This window comes from Gymnodraco acuticeps, unplaced genomic scaffold (assembly GCF_902827175.1).
Source record: "Gymnodraco acuticeps unplaced genomic scaffold, fGymAcu1.1, whole genome shotgun sequence".
In the NCBI taxonomy this organism is placed as follows: Eukaryota; Metazoa; Chordata; class Actinopteri; order Perciformes; family Bathydraconidae; genus Gymnodraco; species Gymnodraco acuticeps.
Window position 1 is genome coordinate 2,766,530 of NW_022991513.1, and position 18,811 is coordinate 2,785,340.

The 18,811-nt window shown below is 43.7% G+C and overlaps 1 protein-coding gene across 1 annotated transcript; it reads left to right on the forward strand.

The window, feature by feature from the left end:
- The first annotated feature begins 4,626 nt into the window (after positions 1-4,626).
- LOC117533249 (cytochrome b-245 light chain) lies at positions 4,627-7,269 on the forward strand. Its single transcript, XM_034196883.1, has 6 exons — positions 4,627-4,792; positions 5,073-5,142; positions 5,570-5,644; positions 5,766-5,849; positions 5,978-6,059; positions 6,443-7,269. The coding sequence occupies exons 1-6, from the start codon at positions 4,645-4,647 to the stop codon at positions 6,626-6,628; spliced, it is 645 nt and encodes a 214-aa protein (XP_034052774.1). The 5' UTR covers positions 4,627-4,644; the 3' UTR covers positions 6,629-7,269.
- The last annotated feature ends 11,542 nt before the right edge of the window (positions 7,270-18,811 follow it).

Consider the following 18,811-nt stretch of genomic DNA (forward strand, 5'->3'; position numbering starts at 1 on the left):
TATAGGATATGGAAAGTGCATCTGAAGGAGGATGGAATGAATGAAGTAAGAACAAAGAGTTCAAGAAAGAAGATAGACATGTCAGTGACGGTCTCAGTGAGTCTGATTCGCAGAATGGAATGAAAAGAACAAATAAAAGGAATGAGAATGAAGAGTGGAAGTGATTGTGGCGTTTGGTGAACAATTCGCAATTCAATTACCCAATGGCCTTAACTAAAGCGATTCACAAATAAATTGGATCGATAATGCAAGCAAGATTTCTGAGCAAAGGACGGATGTTGGTAGAAATGATCAAATGCAAAGTTACTGAAAAATTAAGACCCTGAATGAAGTTCGAATTAAATGCCATGTTCGCGGAGCAAATCGGAAAATACGTGGAGTGATCAGTGGAGTTCCGCTAGACATCAGCATTGAAGAACTCAAGAAATAAATTTAAAGGGGGCAAAGTGTCAGTAGTTAAACGTCTTCCTACTAGGTGTCAGGGTACGCTAGTGGATAGTTTGTCTGTTCTTCTTCAGTTTGAAGAATCAATTCAACAGAAGATAATGATAGGTTGCATGAACTTTCCAGTAAGATAATTCATCCCTAAACCTCTGCGGTGCTTTAAATGCCAAATGTTTGGGCATGTGGCAGACAAGTGCAAAGCAACAAAGCCTATAGGTGTCCAAAATGTGCGGGAGAACATGAATATGGTTGTTGTGCTGCAGGTGCCAAGGTGAAATGTTGTGACTGTGGTGGGGAACATAGTGCTGCGTATCAGGGCTGCGAAGTGCAGAAAAAGGCCAAGGAGGTACAGAGATACAAAGTACAAAACAAAGTCTCATATGCTGAAGCAACAGAACAGGTATCACAAAACATAACTAGGAAATCCCAAGTAGCAGCAAGTATATTCTCTTCAAAAGATTTTCCAAAACTCCCACAGGCAAAGGAAAGCTCCACAATATGTTCACATAAGTGTGTGATAGGATGCATTGATTGTTAATAAGTACAAATGTGTGGCCTTTATTGGAAAAGTGGTGAATGTTGCCCAACAAACAAAAAAGAGGTCAAGATGGAAAACAATAGTGGAAGCAGCAGCCATTTTTACAATCCATGTAATAAACTCAAAATTAGGAATTAGACAGACTTTGTCAAGGAAATGAAATAATATGGTGTGGTGATTAAACGCACATAATACAATGTGGGGAGGGAGATCAACAGATTACAACGGACAGGTAGTGGAGGATTTAATGGAGGCAAAGGAATGTGTTTGTTTAAATAATGGGCAAGGTACAAGACTCAATTTTAGAGATGGAACAGAGTCTGCGATAGATCTAACTCTGGTATCAAGTGAATTAGCTTCTGGTAGCAGTTGGGAAGTATTGGCAAATAACAGTATTGGGAGTGATCATTTTCCGATTATAATCAAGTTTGATGTAACTAATGGTTGAGCTAGATGGTATAATGAGATGGAATTTTGCTAAAACAAAAAGTATTGATGAAATAAATGAGCAATTTACTTCAAATATAATTTAAAAGCGCTAATTGAAGGAATACAACTGGTAAACTTAGTAAAAGTGTTAAGATGGTACCCTGATGGAACAAAGAATGTCATGATGCAATCCGAAACAAGATCAGGCTGTTTGGAAAGTTAAAAAAGACACATTCAATAATCAACTTATTAGAGTAAAGGCACAGGCTCAGGTAAGGAAAATTGTTAAAAGAGCAAAAAGGGAATGTTGGAGAGGATTCTGTTCGAGTATTGGGATAACTACACCATTAGATAACGTATGGAATTAGACAGCAAAGTAACCTGCCAGTGTTAGAGAATGGAGGGGAAATTGCCACTGGTGCTATGGAAAAGGCAGAAATTCTAGCTAAGAATTTTGTAAAAGTTATTTATTCTGAAAATGTGACAGAAGAAGGTAAGATCATGAGACAGGAAGTGTTAGAAGAACATCATAATGTATATGAGGAAAGACATTTCACAAGATTCACATCGCAGAGTGTTGTAAATGTACCTTTTTCTATTCAAAAGTTGAGAAGAGCACTAAGTAAGTGTACAATGACTGCTCCTGTGAAAGATAATGTATGTTACATAATGTTGGCCAAATTGAGTGATTTTGCATTAGGAAAGCTGCTGGAGATGTACAATAAGATCTGGGAGAAAGGGAAGCTGCCAGTAATATGGAAAGAGTCTGTCATTATTCTTATTACAAAACATGTGAAAGACCCAACCAGTCTAGTCAGTTATAGACCTATAGCTCTGACATCGCACTTATGGAAAGAATGATAACAGAAAGGCTGACGTACTATGTTGAAAAAAATGAATGAATGACTCCATATCAGAGTGGGTTTAGAAGAGGGCGGAGTACTTTAGATCTGCCTGGAATCTGAAGTCAGGAAAGCTCAAGTGAATAAGGAGTGTGTTGTAGCTGTATTCTTTGATGTGAAAAAAGCTTACGATATGATGTGGAAGGAAGGATTATTAATAAAACTGGACATTATGGGTCTGGGAGGTAACGTATATAATTGGATTATGGATTTTTTGTTTGGCCGTGCCATCAGAGTCCAAGTTGGCAATTCATATTCTCGAAGGCATGAAGTTGAGAATGGAACCCCGCAGCGGAGTGTAATCAGTCCTCTTTTGTTTTCTATTATGATAAATGATATATACAAGTAGGATCCGATATTGGTAAGTCACTTTTTGCAGACGATGGAGCTATTTGGAAAAGGGGTAGAAATGTAAATTATATTGTAGGTAAGATTCAGGAAGCTATTACGGAAATTGAAAGATGGTCTCTGACATGGGGGTTTAGATTGTCGGTAAAAAAACTGAAACTTTATTTTTTTCGAGAAAAAGGATAGTTGAGGAGGTTAGGTTAAAACTTTATGGACAAGAACTAAAGAAAGTGAAGACTTTTAAGTTTCTATGGTTGGACGAGAGAGTCACATGGAGTATTCATATTGATAAAGTAGATACATGTAAAAAGGTGTTAAATGTTATGAGGTGCTTGGCAGGCACTAAGTGGGGGGCTGATAACGCTGCTTTGAGGAGCGTATACACAGCCTTAATTAGATCAGTAATAGAATACGGACTAATAGTGTTCAGCTGCATATACTCTTCTCTTCAAGAATTAGATAGAGTCCAGGCACAAGCACTAAGGATATGCTGTGGGGCAGTCAGATCTACACCAGTGTCGGCACTTCAGGTAGAGGTTGGAGAAATATCCATTTCTTTGAGGAGAAAACAGTTAATTGTTAATTACTGGGCAAATCTACAGGGCCATGAAGATACTCACTGTACTAAACAAACTGTACAAGCAAGTTGGGAAAGTAACACAATTCAAAAAGAAAGTGTTTGTGTTTCGGAATTATGTACTTAACCTTAACTTTAACCTTAACTTTGCATTCCTTAAGGAATGCGAGTGGTCATTTGCTCTGACTCCAGCGCAGCTTTGGAAAGTATAAATAACTTGTCGTCAGGATATTCTGCATGAAAATGTTGCACACCATGTATAGGTTAGTATACATTTGGGAATTGTTGTTCGATTTGTGTGGATTCCAGCGCATGTGGGTATTAGAGGTAGTGGATCAACTGGCACAAAATGGATTGAAAGCAAATCAGATTGATTTAATAGTACCTATCAGTAGAGCAGAAGTCAAATCATTTACGAAAGTTATTATCAAGCAACAATGGCAAAAGTTAATGGACAGTAACACTAAAGGAAGACATTTATACCAGATACAAAGGGAAGTAGGAATGGAAAGCACTTGCAGTAATAGAAGGTAACAGAACATTATCAGCAGGATAAAATTGGGTCACTCTGGATTAAACTCATCACTGCATCTGATTGGAAAACATCCAACTGGCAGTGGAACAACATAACATTAAGGACATGGATTTCAAGTCAATATTCACAAGTAACTCAAGAAATGAAGTTAACAAACTGATCTTCAAGTTTCTCAAAAACACTGGTCTGAGGACAAAGATTTAACATGAAGATTCAACAAATCAACAGTAGGTAGGGATAATGCTCCAAGTGGTTGCGACTCGCCATTAAAGCAAAGAAGAAGGGCCTAGAGATTAGTGTGGGACAGTTACCTGAACCCAGTGTTCCTGCTACAATTACATACTTAAATGCTGTCGATTGTATTCTGTAACAATAAATTATATTGTAGTCAATATAATTGTTTCTTGTTATGTATTTTCTATTTCCACTTCCAGCGTTAATACAATTTGTGTTAGGGACAGGTGCAAAGGATGGAAAATAATATGTGCCCAATCAGAAAAGCCAAAATGTTTATAATTACATTCAACCCAAGCTGACTTTCAATTAAAAAAAATAGTCTTATGGGTCAAATATACAACAAATAAACATAAAATGAATTCATTTATCTATGGCAAAATAAGAAGAACTTGAAGAAGAATATAAACATATTATATAAAATAACCTCCCTAAAAAAAGATTTGCGTATGTCATTAACGCAGGTCCTACTTCACCTGTCCGTTTTCTCATTATTATTTACCTGTCTGGTATGTTTGCCTGTTTAGCCCCGCCCCTTCCCGATGTAGTCCTGCACTGTTCGGAAATGACGCCAGAAAAGGGATCGGCTATCGGTAGCCCTGCCTCTCATTCTACATGCACACCTCACATCTCGTAAATGCATGTTCTTCCTTGTAGAAACAATATAACTGTGAGCCGCTCTCCGGTGAGTTTCAGAGTTTTCAGAGGGGCCGCTTCAGTGATCGCGATGGGGAAAATAGAGTGGGCGATGTGGGCCAATGAGCAGGCTCTGGCTTCAGGACTTAGTGAGTATACAACTTTATCTAAAGATACAATACAAATATTACTGAACTTAACATATTAGTATCTGATTACGTTTCATGGGTAAATGAGCATTATAATTCAAACTGAAATATTTTTCATTAATCTTATATTTTGTATGCATACAATTTCAACTTTATAACATAATCAGCTATAAATCCAAACTGTTTTAATCAACAATCAAGTCGATGTACAAACAGACTCAACGTTTGTGTCTTTTTTTTTTATAAGTTTTAATTTGATCTTTCTGCTTCCTTCTTTCAGTTCTCCTCACTGGAGGCATTGTGGGGGTGGCTGGACAGTTCAGAGGCTGGCAGTTTGCTGCTTATGCTATGTATCCTTTACACTGTGCATAAAGCAGATATCAAGATGTCTCTTCTTGAAAGTGTTCATTATCAAGTTTCACACCTTGTAGATTTACTAGCATGCGTTTAAAGTCTTATTTAGCCTTTTAATTGCATGCTGTGAAATAATTCATAAAAAAAACAAGCTTGAAACAGATGAAATCCACTACCACTATTTATTTTTGGCAAGTTAACATTGTAGCCTGGCCTTATATTGTATTGTTTAGCTGGACAATATAATTAGTGTCAAACGTGGGTACTTTTATTTAAATAATCATAGTTTTTCGTAGGCCAGAAAGAAATTAGTCCAAGTAAACCTGCTCACGGTCACAGATGTTAATATAAATGATTGTCCTATTATAGTTGTGATGTGACGAGTGAATCTTTTGAAATGAAAAAGTCTTGACAGATGACTAGTGCTGCTGGGGCATTCGTGTGTCTACTTGAGTATCCACGAAGCAAGAGGACCAAGGGCACAAGTGTGGAGAGAACGTAAGTGATTTTCATGATTTACTTTGTCTGCAACGTGTATACTGTATATGTTTAAAGGCTCAGGTTCACTGATGATTTGCCTGAATATTGTTGCTCACTCCTGTGTCTTGTTCTCTCTCAGGGGCCAGTACTGCTTCACTGTATGTGTGAAATCCTTTGGGCCATTGACAAGGAACTACTATGTCAGAGCATTTTTACATGCTGCGTGAGTGTTACACTCGTCACTTTCCTTTTTTAGACTGCATTCCTGTTATTCACAGTCAGTCTTTCCACAATGGACACATACTTGGCTTATTGTGTTTTGTCCTTACATTTCCTTTCTGTCTTTCTTAGACTCAGTGTACCTGCAGGTTTTTTGCTTGCTACTGTCCTCGGGTGTGTGTGCCTGGGCATTGCCAGCATCATCTACCTTGCAGTAAGTGGGCAGCTTTTGCTAAATGAATCTCCAGTTTGTATATTAACTTTAATAAAGGTGATGGATTAGACTTGAAGTGGCCAGTTCTCAGAAACAAGGAAGTGGAAACAAGGAAGAGATTGTTTCATGACTAGTATCTCTGTTGAGACATGGCCCTTTTGTTATGAAATCTGACCAGTCAGAGGTGTGCCTGAATTCTTAAACAAACCTAGATGTGGCAATAAACCAAAGATATAAAGCTTTCCAAGTAGTTCAGTTTATCTAATTGCCACTATCACATATCTCTTATTATTGTTGATTATAATAGTTTATAGGTATGCTTAACTTTATCTTACTCTAGCCAAACACTACTGACTATTCTTTGTCAACACTTTGTTTTCTAGGCAGCTATCCGAGGTGAACACTGGGAGCCCATTCTTCCAAAGAAGGAGATAGCCAGAAAGCCAGATGACAGCATGAAGAATCCACCTCAGAATCCACCACCAAGACCTCCTCCTGAGACGCGCAGAAAGCGAGTCGACGACCTGGAGGGAGCAGGCTATGACAACCCCATTCCTGTTGGCGAGTAACCAGCCCATTGCTCCACCCTCTGTATTCCTTTTCCTCACTGCCTGAGATATTTGCACAAAACCAGTCTTACGTCACCATTTTCTCAGTTTATGGACAAATGAATTGTTCTGAAGTTAAGGAACCGCTTGTGACTGGACTACATGTTGAGTCCACTCCTTCTTACCTCACCCTGCAGAGAAATAGCTTATAAACAGAGAAAACATCTTCTTACCAAGAATTTAGAATTAAATGAAGGATGGGTAAAGTGAATGTTACTTTTGAAAAAAAAAAACATGCCCCCAGAAGTCAATGGTAATGCTATCGCTGCTCAGTGCCAACCAATAACAAAAGTTGTCTAGTCAAAAGACTCTAGGTAAGGTAGTTATTTTTACTGCCGTTTCAAATGTGCGGTTTTCTCTGCCAACCAGTGTACTGTATATTCTGTAATGGCATACAACATATTCTGTTATTAATAAAAGTCACTCAGTGTGTTTGTCTATTTAATGAGGAAAAATGATCACAATACTGTAGGACTACACAGCACTGTTTTCTACAAATAAATAGACAATTAGGTCTTGGTTGTGTCACATTGATATTAGGCATTTGTTATTATTTTGTCTGTACTTTGATGTGTTGTAAATAAACCCTTTGTGCCACTGAATCATAAACTTTCCTTGGTTTTTACATATGTCTTATTTGACAAGTTCCGTTTGGATGATTATTTTAAGTTATGAAATGTGCCACTTCCCCATTTCGCAAACACACAGGATTTCAATACATTGGAGTTTCCCTTTCTTAAGTGTAATTTATACATTTAATTCAATTTAATTTAGCCGACACTTTCATCAAAAACCACTTGCAATGTCTTTCTCAATGTTTGTCACATTGCTGATTTTTGTTGACTTTAGATGGAAACAACATGTTAATACTTCTGGCTAGTTGTCAGACAAGTTCTGCGTGTTTCTGTCATTTCTATGCTCATGTCTCCAGGTTTTGTTTTTGTCCTTCTCACAGCTGACCTGTTAAGCAGCTGTACTCTGTGTGAAAACCACAGAGGTACTGTGACACTTCCCCATTTTATTGTGTGGGGCTGCAACATGTGAAGTGCAAACCAATGTACAGCAGTTATTTATTTTAGATATGTATCAGTACTATATAAAAATAATTACTCAAATAAACTACTTATAGGTTATATTCCTAAAGTAATTTCTATGAAAAAAGTTTGGGGGGAACATATGCAGTTTTTTTTAAATGAATCTTTTTTTACAGCATGTAATGCAAGACTCGAAACAATGAAAGTTATTTAAAACCTGCCAGGCAGTTTACATCAGGGAAATGCTGCAACCTCCTGCTGTGTGACAACAAAACATACTCCGTTGATTTGGAACAGTATTTGTACTGTAGACTTAGAGTTTCAGGATAATGCCATGTAAAAAGTACTACCTCCTGTTCAAATTTGTTCCATAACATTAATAGTTATTTATGCAATTTGATTCCGTCCTGTGGGGGGCAGTAGCACACAAAGAACCGTTTAATCTGTTAGAAGAAAACCAACCAATGGGATTGTGTGGAAGGAAATATCACAAACAAAACATACAAGATTGCTGGGAATATTCCAATTACCAGGGGCGTAGGTTTACATGGACAAGTAAAGGAAAAATCCATTCAGTAGTGTTCCCCCATGGCTTTTTCCAATGGTAAATATTGGTGATGGCGAGATGAAGCTTTATGAAGCTTTGAAGCTTTCCAGCCAATTTGTTCGCAAAAGGGTTCATCTCATGAGGCTTCATTTGAACCCCCCTCTTGGTCAAAGTGTGTAAAACAGGCAGATTTGACATCTCAACATTGTGCTCTATCTCATACCGAATTCCCAATGAGTAAAGCCTTAGAATAACTCTAAACAACGAACATTAAATCATATTTTCATGTTAACAATATTGTATTTATTCCAGTTTAATGATTGTGATTGAAAAGCCTAAAGAGGATGGTATACATTGCAAAGAGGGATTTGTATTCCTTAATAATATTCGTAAACTTAACCACGTTGTAGCCTGAGAAAGACTAAACCATAAGAATACATTTATTAACTACATTATTATAGTAAATATAGATATGAGTATTCTAGAAAAGAAAAGAGAGTGGCAAATAAATGAAGTAGGAATCAAAACAAATATGTACCTCAGGAATAATTGTCACAATTACCTCAAACTACACAGATGGTTCTAAGAACAAGGAAGAGTGTGTTGGAGTTGGTATATCCCAGACTTTAAAATATTGATCTCAAAAAGAGCGTCAGATCAACTACTGCTGTAGTGCTGTACACTACACAGCAGAAATGCTGGCAATAATAATAGGATTACAGTGGGTTGAAGAGGTCAGACCAGATAGGGTGGTGATATGCACACATGGATTCATTATCCATATTAAAAAGCATACAGTCAACAACAACTGTCAGAGAAGACATAGGGAGAGTGGGGTAATTTGTGCCAAGGGGCAAGTAGTGCCACCCCTGTTATCTAGAAAACCATAGAAGAAGTTGGTCATGTGACCACATATTTTTGAAGAGGCATCCATTTCGATCATCCTGCAAAGAAGGGAGTCACATGGCTTGAGAGGTAAGCACATTTAAGTTAAAAAAACAATTTTTTGCCCTCCAAAGTAAAATTTCTATGATCAAGGTTTTTTGATTGCTGTGTTTGAACAATTTAGACAACTTTAAAAACAGTTCACACATGTTTTAGTGCTTTAGTAAGCTACGCCATGAGTCTATACAGTTAGCATGATGCTAGCTCAAAAAAGCTGGGGGATGCATTTTTTTCAAAATGGTGGGCTTGGGGTGATTTGTGCCAAAGGGCCTGGGGTAAGTTGTGCCAGTGGCACAACTTACCCCAATTTATGATTATTTACTATATATTACTTTATTGTATTTTATTGTTATTGTACATTGTATTCTTACATTTGATCACTAAAACTATGTGACATTCTTAATTTTAGACCAAAATCCATCATGCCATGCACATACAAAAGGAAGACAGACAGGGTTTCAACTCCTCTTGAGGAGTTGGAAAGAGCAGTGAAAGAGGTGCAACAGGGGAAGACCATACGTCAGGTTGGAAAGGAGATGAAGATCTGCAGGATGACCATAAAAAGACATATGGATAAGAAAAAAATAGGAGAAGTAACAAAGCCAGGCTATGAAAGAACAGCAGTCGCCAAACGAGTCTTCAATGAGAACATGGAGAAAGAGCTGGCTGACCATATTAAGACACTAGCAGCAATGTTTCATGGCATAGGTGTCATGAAATGCCGTGAACTGGCTTTTGAGTTCGCACAAAGAAATAGCATTGACATGCCTGCCAGCTGGACCAGAGACGAAAAAGCAGGTTAGATCAAGTATAGGCTATTGGATAGTTATTTGGAGCGGATAACTTCAACTTATCTGAATGTAAACTGCAATGTGCTGATAAACTTTTAACCTTTTCTAGGACCTGATTGGTTCAACGCCTTTAAAGCACGCTACCATTTGGCATGCCGCGTTCCTGAAGCAACCTCTCTTGGAAGAGCTACTGCCTTTAATAAGCACAACGTGGGGGAGTTCTTTGATAACCTCTCTAAAGTGAAGGACAGGTAACTTAATAATCATTTGACATGCTGATTCTCTCTCTCTCTCTCTCTCTCTCTCTCTCTCTCTCTCTCTCTCTCTCACCCACCCACCCACCCACACCCTGACTAGGTAACCTGGCAGCCTGGCGAGAGGGCACAGCATCTCTAGAGGGTCTTCTGTCCTCTGACATTTACACACACAACCACATCCAAGTATGTTAAAACTGCTTTAAACGTCTCTGATCATCAGCACTACCTTTTATTTCATTTCAGGTACAGCTTCCCTCCACACATGATGTACAACATGGATGAAACTGGTGTGACGACAGTGCAGACACCCATTTAGAGAGAATGATGAAGGAGTCATCCCTAGAGGTGATGTGCTCAAGAAACTACCCACACCACAAAAACTTGGTGGTACAGCCAGAAGGGAGTATAAATTCACATTCCCCTGCAGCATTGACAAGTGGGATGTTCAGTAGTAGGCCGAATCTGTGAAGAGATTCAGATGCAGATGATTTGTTGCTCATTTTTAAAGTGGCCTTTGATGTTGTTAAAACTTTAAATAAACATTAAATAAATAATTTTGTATTGAATGTGTCTTGCTTTTATATAGCATTATTGTTTGTGAGATTAAAATGATCTGTTTTACTTCAATTATCAATGGCACAATTTACCCCAGTGTATTGTCTCTAATGGCACAACTTACCCCGCACCGGGGGCAAGTTGTGCCACAAAACCACTTTTTTTTCTAAAGCTATATTTCTCAAACAGTTTATTTAAGATCCGAAGTGATTGTTCCCAGGGATGCACAACATCCTAAACTATATGTACATATTTTAGTTGGAGGCATTACTGTAATCCCCTTGCTTTAAAGGCACTTTAAGTAAAAATTGGCACTACTTACCCCACTCTCCCTACTCATAGAAATTAACCATAGCTTGTTAAGACTTCACAGAGGCGGCATAGATCTGCAGTTCTGCTGGGTGCCTGCACATGAGGGGGTGAAAGGGAACGAGTGTGCTGATAAATTAGCAAAAAGTGCACTACAGAAGGAAATAACATTACCAGTTTGACTTGGAAAAGGAGAAGGAAAAGCAGAAATTAAGAAAAAAGGGGATGGAGATCTGGCAGAAAAGGTGGGAGAAAGACCAGAAAGGCAACGAGTATCATAAAGTACAAAAAACAATTACAATTAAAACTGCGGTCGCACTTGTGCGCGCAGTGATGAGCGGGCCCTCGCGTCCGTGCGCCTGTCGGGGAGGGCAGCCGGTCGTCCCGGCGTCAAGCAGACGCGAGCGAGTCCTGGGAAATGAGCCGTTTCTCATTTCTATAATTTTTGCGTCCCAGACTCCCAGGTACTCCGGCAGCGACCCGGAAACGGATGTCGGCGCGCCGTCTCGAAGGAAAACAAATGTCTCTAAAGGCTCGTCGAGGATCGATTATCGAGGAGGCTGTCTGGAGGAGCCGTAACCGAGGATACACGGATTTAGAGGAGAGAGGAGTGTCTCGAGAGGAGCTATAACCGAGGGTACACTGACGTATTCTCCTGTGACGCATGGCTGGACTTCTGTCAACGAAGCACAGCTCTGCAAACTGTTCCCGTTGTGATTATAAGTTATTTGAGATGATCAAATGTGCATCAGACTTTCTGCCCTTTACGGTTTGTTTACTCACTAATCACATGTCCCCTGGATGTTAGGCTATTTTTTTTCTCAACACAACTGCTTTCATTGTGACGCGATGTTTACAGTGAGAACAGCTGCTGAGGTCAGTGCCGAAAGCAGAACAGTGTGTATAATATATATCGCTCAATAACAAATGTAACAGGCCTACATTTCACACTTTATTTGTAGGCTTTAGGAGATATCTACGAATAAACAGTAGGGTTAGGGAGTGTCTTTTGTTTGTGTGTGTGTGTGTGTGTGTGTGTGTGTGTGTGTGTGTGTGTGTGTGTGTGTGTGTGTGTGTGTGTGTGTGTGTGTGTGTGTGTGTGTGTGTGTGTGTGTGTGTGTGTGTGTGTGTGTGTGTGTGTGTGTGTGTGTGTGTGTGTGTGTGTGTGTGTGTGTGTGTGTGTGTGTGTGTGTGTGTGAGAGAGTTGATGTGCCAGGCAGACAGGCAGGTCTCAGTAGCTTATCTGACATATAATTGGTCAAAAATGGTACATTCTCCGTTAGCCTACGAGCTCCCCGTTTGAGCGAAGGACTATTCCTTCTCAATGTAGCATGACATTGGATATGCGCTGAAGTTGTCCTGGATTGGAATTTTTCCGATCATTCCCCTAGGAGGAGTTTGCAAGAATGTGCTTAAAAAGCATGAAAAACGCACATTTTTCAAAATGGCCGACTTCCTGGGGGGCGGGGCTAATGGAAGGCAATTTGAAATATGTGTGCAATCATAATAGTAATATGTATACAGCGTTTCGTGAATATCGGAATAACTATATCCGAGTAGTTTGGAGTAATTTGCGACATGTAAATCGTCAAAAATGGTGTATTCGCTGTTAGCTTACGAGCTCCACGAGTAATTTTCCAAAAATGTGCTCCTCAATTAAGTATCATATTGGATAGGGGCTGAACGTGTCCTGGATTGGAATTTTTCCGATCATTCCCCTAGGAGGAGTTTGCAAGAACGTGCGTAAAATGGCTGAAAAACGCACATTTTTCAAAATGGCCGACTTTCTGGGGGGCGGGGCTAATGGAAGGCAATTTGAAATATGTGTGCAATCATAATAGCAATATGTATACAGCGTTTCGTGAATATCGGATTAACTATATCCGAGTAGTTTGGAGTCATTTGGAGTAATTTGTGACATGTAAATTGTCAAAAATGGTGTATTCGCTGTTAGCTTATAACCTCCACGAGTGATTTTTTAAAAATGTGCTCCTCAATTAAGTTTCATATTGGATAGGGGCTGAACGTGTCCTGGATTGGAATTTTTCCGATCATTCCCCTAGGACAGGGGTGGGGAACCTTTTTCCTCTCAAGGGCCATTTCAATTTTTTCAACATCCTCCGAGGGCCGTACAAATTATTGACCTCTGCTTAAAAATCACAGCCCATTCATTTGGCCTTTCTTTCATGCTGTGCAAAGAAAAAGCAACCTCTTAATCCAGATATCTTGCCATGACTCGCGCATGCAGGCACGTGCACGGTGTGGCATGACCACCAAACAGAAAGATATGGATACAAGATGTGTGCAAATGTATTTAGTTTCCTATCCATGTGGACATTATTTAAGTGGGGGGGACCTAACCTCCTCTAGGGGGGTCCGGGTCCCCCGGGAAGATTTTTTTTTAAATATTGAAGTTAAAAGCATCATCGCGGAGCAAAACAGAAGCATCAATCTCATTACGCCAATCCTGATTGGCTGGAGATCTTGACGTCAGCGTCAGGGAAATCACCCCCTATAAGTAGCTTGCGCCACAACGCATGCGCCATTCAAAATAAGCACCTCTTCTCGCTTCACCAAGGAGGTGTCTGGTGAGACATCTCACTTCATGTTACTCTGAGAACTGGGGTTACGTAAGTAACCTATAGTTCTCATTCATAACACTCCGTTCGATGTCTCACTATGGGAAATTGTAGCTCCCGTATTGCCAGACGAGCTTATCTCGAAAATCACCAAACCAACCAGAACTTAACAGGTAGAGCTCTGACTCAACCAGGTGCCCAGCACTGCTTGAGTCACACTGGGAGCAGAACGTCCAGCCTGTTAGGAGGCAGACAAAAGTGAGCGGCGAGGACCAGCTCGCCGCTGCACCAATGTCTTTGATGGGAGACATCCTGGACAGAGTCCAGAATGACTCTGAGTCGAAAGAGCTCGCGGACCCGAGGGTGCCTGTGAACTCTGACTCGTATGAGCCCCAAAGCAATTGCTTCCACAGACCAGTGGGAGAGCCGTTGCTTAGTAACAGGCTTGCCCTTATAAGGGTTAGCCCAGGACACAAGGGGTTGGTCATTATGACGAAGCACCCTTGATCTGTCCCTGTACGTGCGTGAAGCACGGGCTGGACACGTCAAATCCGGCCGCTGTTCCCCGGAGGAATACAGTGGCGGGGAGGATGCCTTAATGTCAAATGTGGTACCCGAACCGACCGCCTTAAGATAAAGGCAGGGTCAGGCTTCAACCACACTCTGTTTGCCCTGGGGCAAACTGAGTGCATGAAAACTGTACAGATAGTGCATGAGTGCCACTGGCTCGCTTGGCAGCTGCCAGGGTCAGCGTCATGTCACACTGTATTTAGATTGTACCACTCACGGGCCAGGCCCATAGAGCCAAGCGCTCTGGGTGTGGGTGAAAGATCGCCCCCCCCCGCTTGGGACAGTATGTCCCTGCGTAGTGGGAGCTGCCATGGCTGCCCGCACAGCAACTGATATATCTCCGCTAGCCAGTACATAGCTGGCCAGTGCGGAGCTATCAGGATAAGTGTGTGAGGTTGCTCTCTCACTCTGGCCAGAGTTGGGGGTATCAGAGCCAGGGGTGGGAACGCGTACAGAAGGCCCGGGGGCCAATTGTGCGCGAGTGCATCCACGCCTAACGGTGCATTTAGATCGCGCATCGAAAAGAACAGCTGACACTGAGCGTTGTCTTTCGATGCGAACAGATCCACCGCGGCTCTGCCATAACGCACCCACAGCTGGCTCACAATCCTTGGATGTAGAGTCCAGTCTGCATAAAGTGGTATACCTCTGGACAGTAGATCTGCCCCGAGGTTCCTCACTCCCGGTACGTGCGTCGCTCTCAGAGAGAGGAGACGCCTACCGCTCCATAGGATAAGTTTGCGCGCCAGTGTGTGTAACTGGAGAGAACGCAAACCCCCTTGGCGGTTAATATACGATATTGTGGTCGTATTGTCTGTCCTCACGAGGACGTGATGTCCCCTGAGGAAAGGCAGAAAGCGTTTTAGGGTGAGAAACACAGCTAAAAGCTCCAGGTAATTTATGTGTGCCCGCTGGAGGTCTCTGCTCCAGAGACCCCTCACCGGGCGACCTTCATAAATACCTCCCCAACCTGTCAGACATGCGTCCGTGGTGACCACTTTCCGTGAAAGGACAGCACCCATAGGCACACCTCGTACTAGAAAAGTCGGGTGCAGCCAGTGGCGCAGTGCCAATACGCATTTCACAGTAACCATCACTCTAAACCATGGCGCGCGGGGTTTAGTTTTAGGGCGGCCACCCAGCGCTGAAACTCCCTCATGTGTAAGCGTCCCAGTCGTACGACCAGGATGGCTGACGCCATGAGCCCCAGCAATCGCAGGCATGATCTGAAGAGAACATGTTTGCGCAGCTGGAAAAGAGCGAGACAAGCTCTGAAAGCTTTCACTCTATCCGCTGACAAGCGAGCTGAAAAGGGCACCGAGTTCAGGTGTAAACCCAGGAAGAGTATAGTCTGCGCGGGGGCACAACATGCTCTTCTCTGTGTTTATTATGAAACCCAGGTTGAGCAGGTGCTTTACGAGGACATTCGTCTGCGTAACAGCCTCCTGCTCCGACTGTGTGAGAAGCAGCCAGTTGTCCAGGTAGGTCGCCAGGCGAATACCCTGTTGTCTTAACGGGGCTATCGCGGCTTCCGTACATCGTACAAACACCCTTGGACTGAGAGACAGACCGAAGGGGAGTACTCTGTATTCATAACAGATCCCCTGAAATGCGAATCTCAGATATTTCCTGTGTGGGTAATATACTGGGATGTGAAAATACGCATCTTTCAGGTCGACTGATGTGAACCAGTCGTCTTGTCGCACGAGCCGCAGCAGAGATGTGTGAGTGAGCATTCTGAACTTATATCTTCTTAGATATTTGTTCAGAGCCCTCAAATCAAGTATTGGCCGAATTCCGTTCCCTCCCCGTTTGGGAACGAAGAAGTACTTGGAATAGAAGCCGCCCTGACTCTGCTCGGCGGGTACAATAGATATAGCCCTCTTTTCTAGGAGAGAGAGAATCTCTTTCTCCAGAATATGTGCTGACTCTCCTCGGGCCTGCGAATGCAGAATGCCCGAGAAGCGAGGGGGGGTGACAGCGAATTGAAGTCTGTAGCCCCGTGTTACTGTCTTGAAAACCCAAGCAGATGATGTGAGCATCTTCCACTGCATGCTCCTTTTAGAGCCAGTGGAGATGTCACATCTCTTCCCCTCTGAGTCTCTATTTGTTGTGTTATGGGGCCCTCTAGTGTCTAAACACAGTGGTGCCCCCTTTCGACAATCCCCACCGACACTGCGCATGCGCATGACGGTGGTGCCTTCACAACCCGGCCTGGCGGTGGTGCTTTTAAAAAACCCCAGCCGGCACTGCGCATGCGCGTGACGGTGGTGCCTTCACAGACACGCCTGTAATCCGCCTTTTGAGAGATGCCGTAGCTGCTCTCAGAAGGGGAACAGTTGACGGGCTGTTTATTGTTTTTCTTTTCATTTTTCCGAGCTGCGCCCTTGGCTCGAAGCCTGGATGCGTCAGCGGAAAATGATTTGTGACAGAAAAATCAACAAGTGTGTGACATGTGTTTATGCGGACTTGAGGATGGTGTTGAGGCATCTCTCGAGGCGGCGGGAACACATTTAGAGCTGGGGAACCGTAGACTTCCAGCTCTGTCACAGAGGGGAGAAGGAGGGGCTGTCGCGCCGCTCGCTTCTTCTTCCTCGACTGCTGGCCGAAATTCTGGGTTGGCTGCGCCTGGGCTGCAGCCGGAACCGGAGATTTTCTAGGCCAGCTCGCCCTCGTCCCCTGCCTGGGCTGGGGACTCTGGGCGGACTGCGACCTCTGCGCTTTCGGTATTTTTAACCGAGCAGGGTTCGTAGCTTGGACGAAGGGCTGCCGCTGCGAAGGCAGCGGCTGGGCCCTTCGAGGGAGGCAGAGGTGGAGGGCCTCGTCCTCCTTCTTTTTCGACTCGCATCGGCTTTGCATGGAGGCAAGAGCGGAGCCGAAAATCCCCTCGGGAACGATGGGCATGTCAAGCACATCCTCCTTTTCCCGGTCTGGGAGATTGGTGAGGTTAAGCCATCTAGCTCTTTCCTGCACCACCATGATCCCCATTGTTTTGCCCGTGGCTTGGACGGCACAGCGTTGGACACGGAGACAAATGTCTGTGACCGCGGCCAACTCGTCCAGAACGGCCGGTCCAGGATTACTCGACATATCCTCACAGAGCTCCGCTTGGTATGCGGTTAGCAGTGAGGAAACGTTCAGAGCCCTGGCGGACAACGCTGCTGCTCTGTAGGACCGTTCCGTCATGGTTGACTGGAAACGATCCACCTTCGCTGGCAGCGTTGGGTTCCTGCCTGGTGACGGGCCCATCCTCGGTAGGAGGTGGGTTGCCACCAGCAGTTCCATCGGCGGTATGCGGAGCAGGCCGAGCCTCTCCATACCGTCACAGTCTAGGGAGGAGGCACCCTGGATTGGGGCCTTGTTGGTAAAGGGTCGGTCCCTCCACGAGACCGACACCTCATCCAACATCTCCGGGAAGACCGGGAGGAGTTGCCTCCTTGTCCTCGTTGCTTGGGGAGAATGTTTCCCCTTGTAACGGGACCTGGCGGTCTCCTTGGCCCTTTCGGGCCACGGGATGTCTAGCCTGGACGCAGTGCGCTGACACGCGGCCTGCAGGTCCCTGCTCAGACAGGGCGAAGCTGGTGTGCTATCGCCCGGGAGAGCAGCCATCGCTCCCGGCTTTGCCGTTTGAGCCGATGACATGAAGATATATTCTTCTTGCTCATCCGAATCAGACAGGAGGGACTCAGAGGCGTCCTCTTTGTCCCCCATGTAGTCTAATTCCAGGACATTCCCCGCGGGTGAGACCATGGTGAGGTCTCGCCGGGAGCTCCCGCCTGGTGAGGCGTGGGGCTCCGTTCCCGCGTCTCTTGCCGCCACCGGGTCCCGGCCTGACACGGCGTGGGATCCCGGTTCCGCAGCTGCCGCTGTTAGTGAGCCCCAGACCGACATAGTGAGGGGCTCAGTCTCTGCAGCAGACGCCCCCGTGTCTTGATTGCCAAACGGCGAATCAGTGGACATGAGGGAGTCCTGTTCCAACAAGCTAGCTTGGTGTGCTAGACGTCGGTGGAGGCTCTTTCGGGTGAAAAGGGCGCAATGCCCGCACGAGCCGGGGTTGTCGATAGCCTCCTGGGCGTGTTTCAGCCCGAGGCAGGACGAGCAGACCTGGTGTGAGTCTGTGCCTGCTATCTTCAACCCGCAGCCGCATGACCGAGCCTTCGAGTCCCTGACTCCTCTGGTGTGAGGGGGAGAGGCGTCCATCTTGTTCGCCTCAGTGGCGTGGAGAGGACCCGCTCGTAACAGGTACGTCGTTGAGAGAAAAAGTGTTACCAACTCGTCCTTAATCCGGAGAAAAAGGGGACGGTGTGGGTCCTTTGTTCTCAAAGAATATTGACTGGTGTGTCAATATACTTCTAATCCTTTTCTCCTCCGTGAGAGAGAAAAAGAAAAGCGTCCTCGCTACCGTGGTGTCGGTAGTAAGGGGAAGCTAGCTAGCAACGGGTGCGTAGCTAGCTTGAGAAAAATCAAAACCTTACCTTACTTTCCGGGGAAAGAACGGCGAGGTCGATTTTAATACTAACTGGCGTTAGTATTACCGTCTTCTTGCGAAGCAGAAGG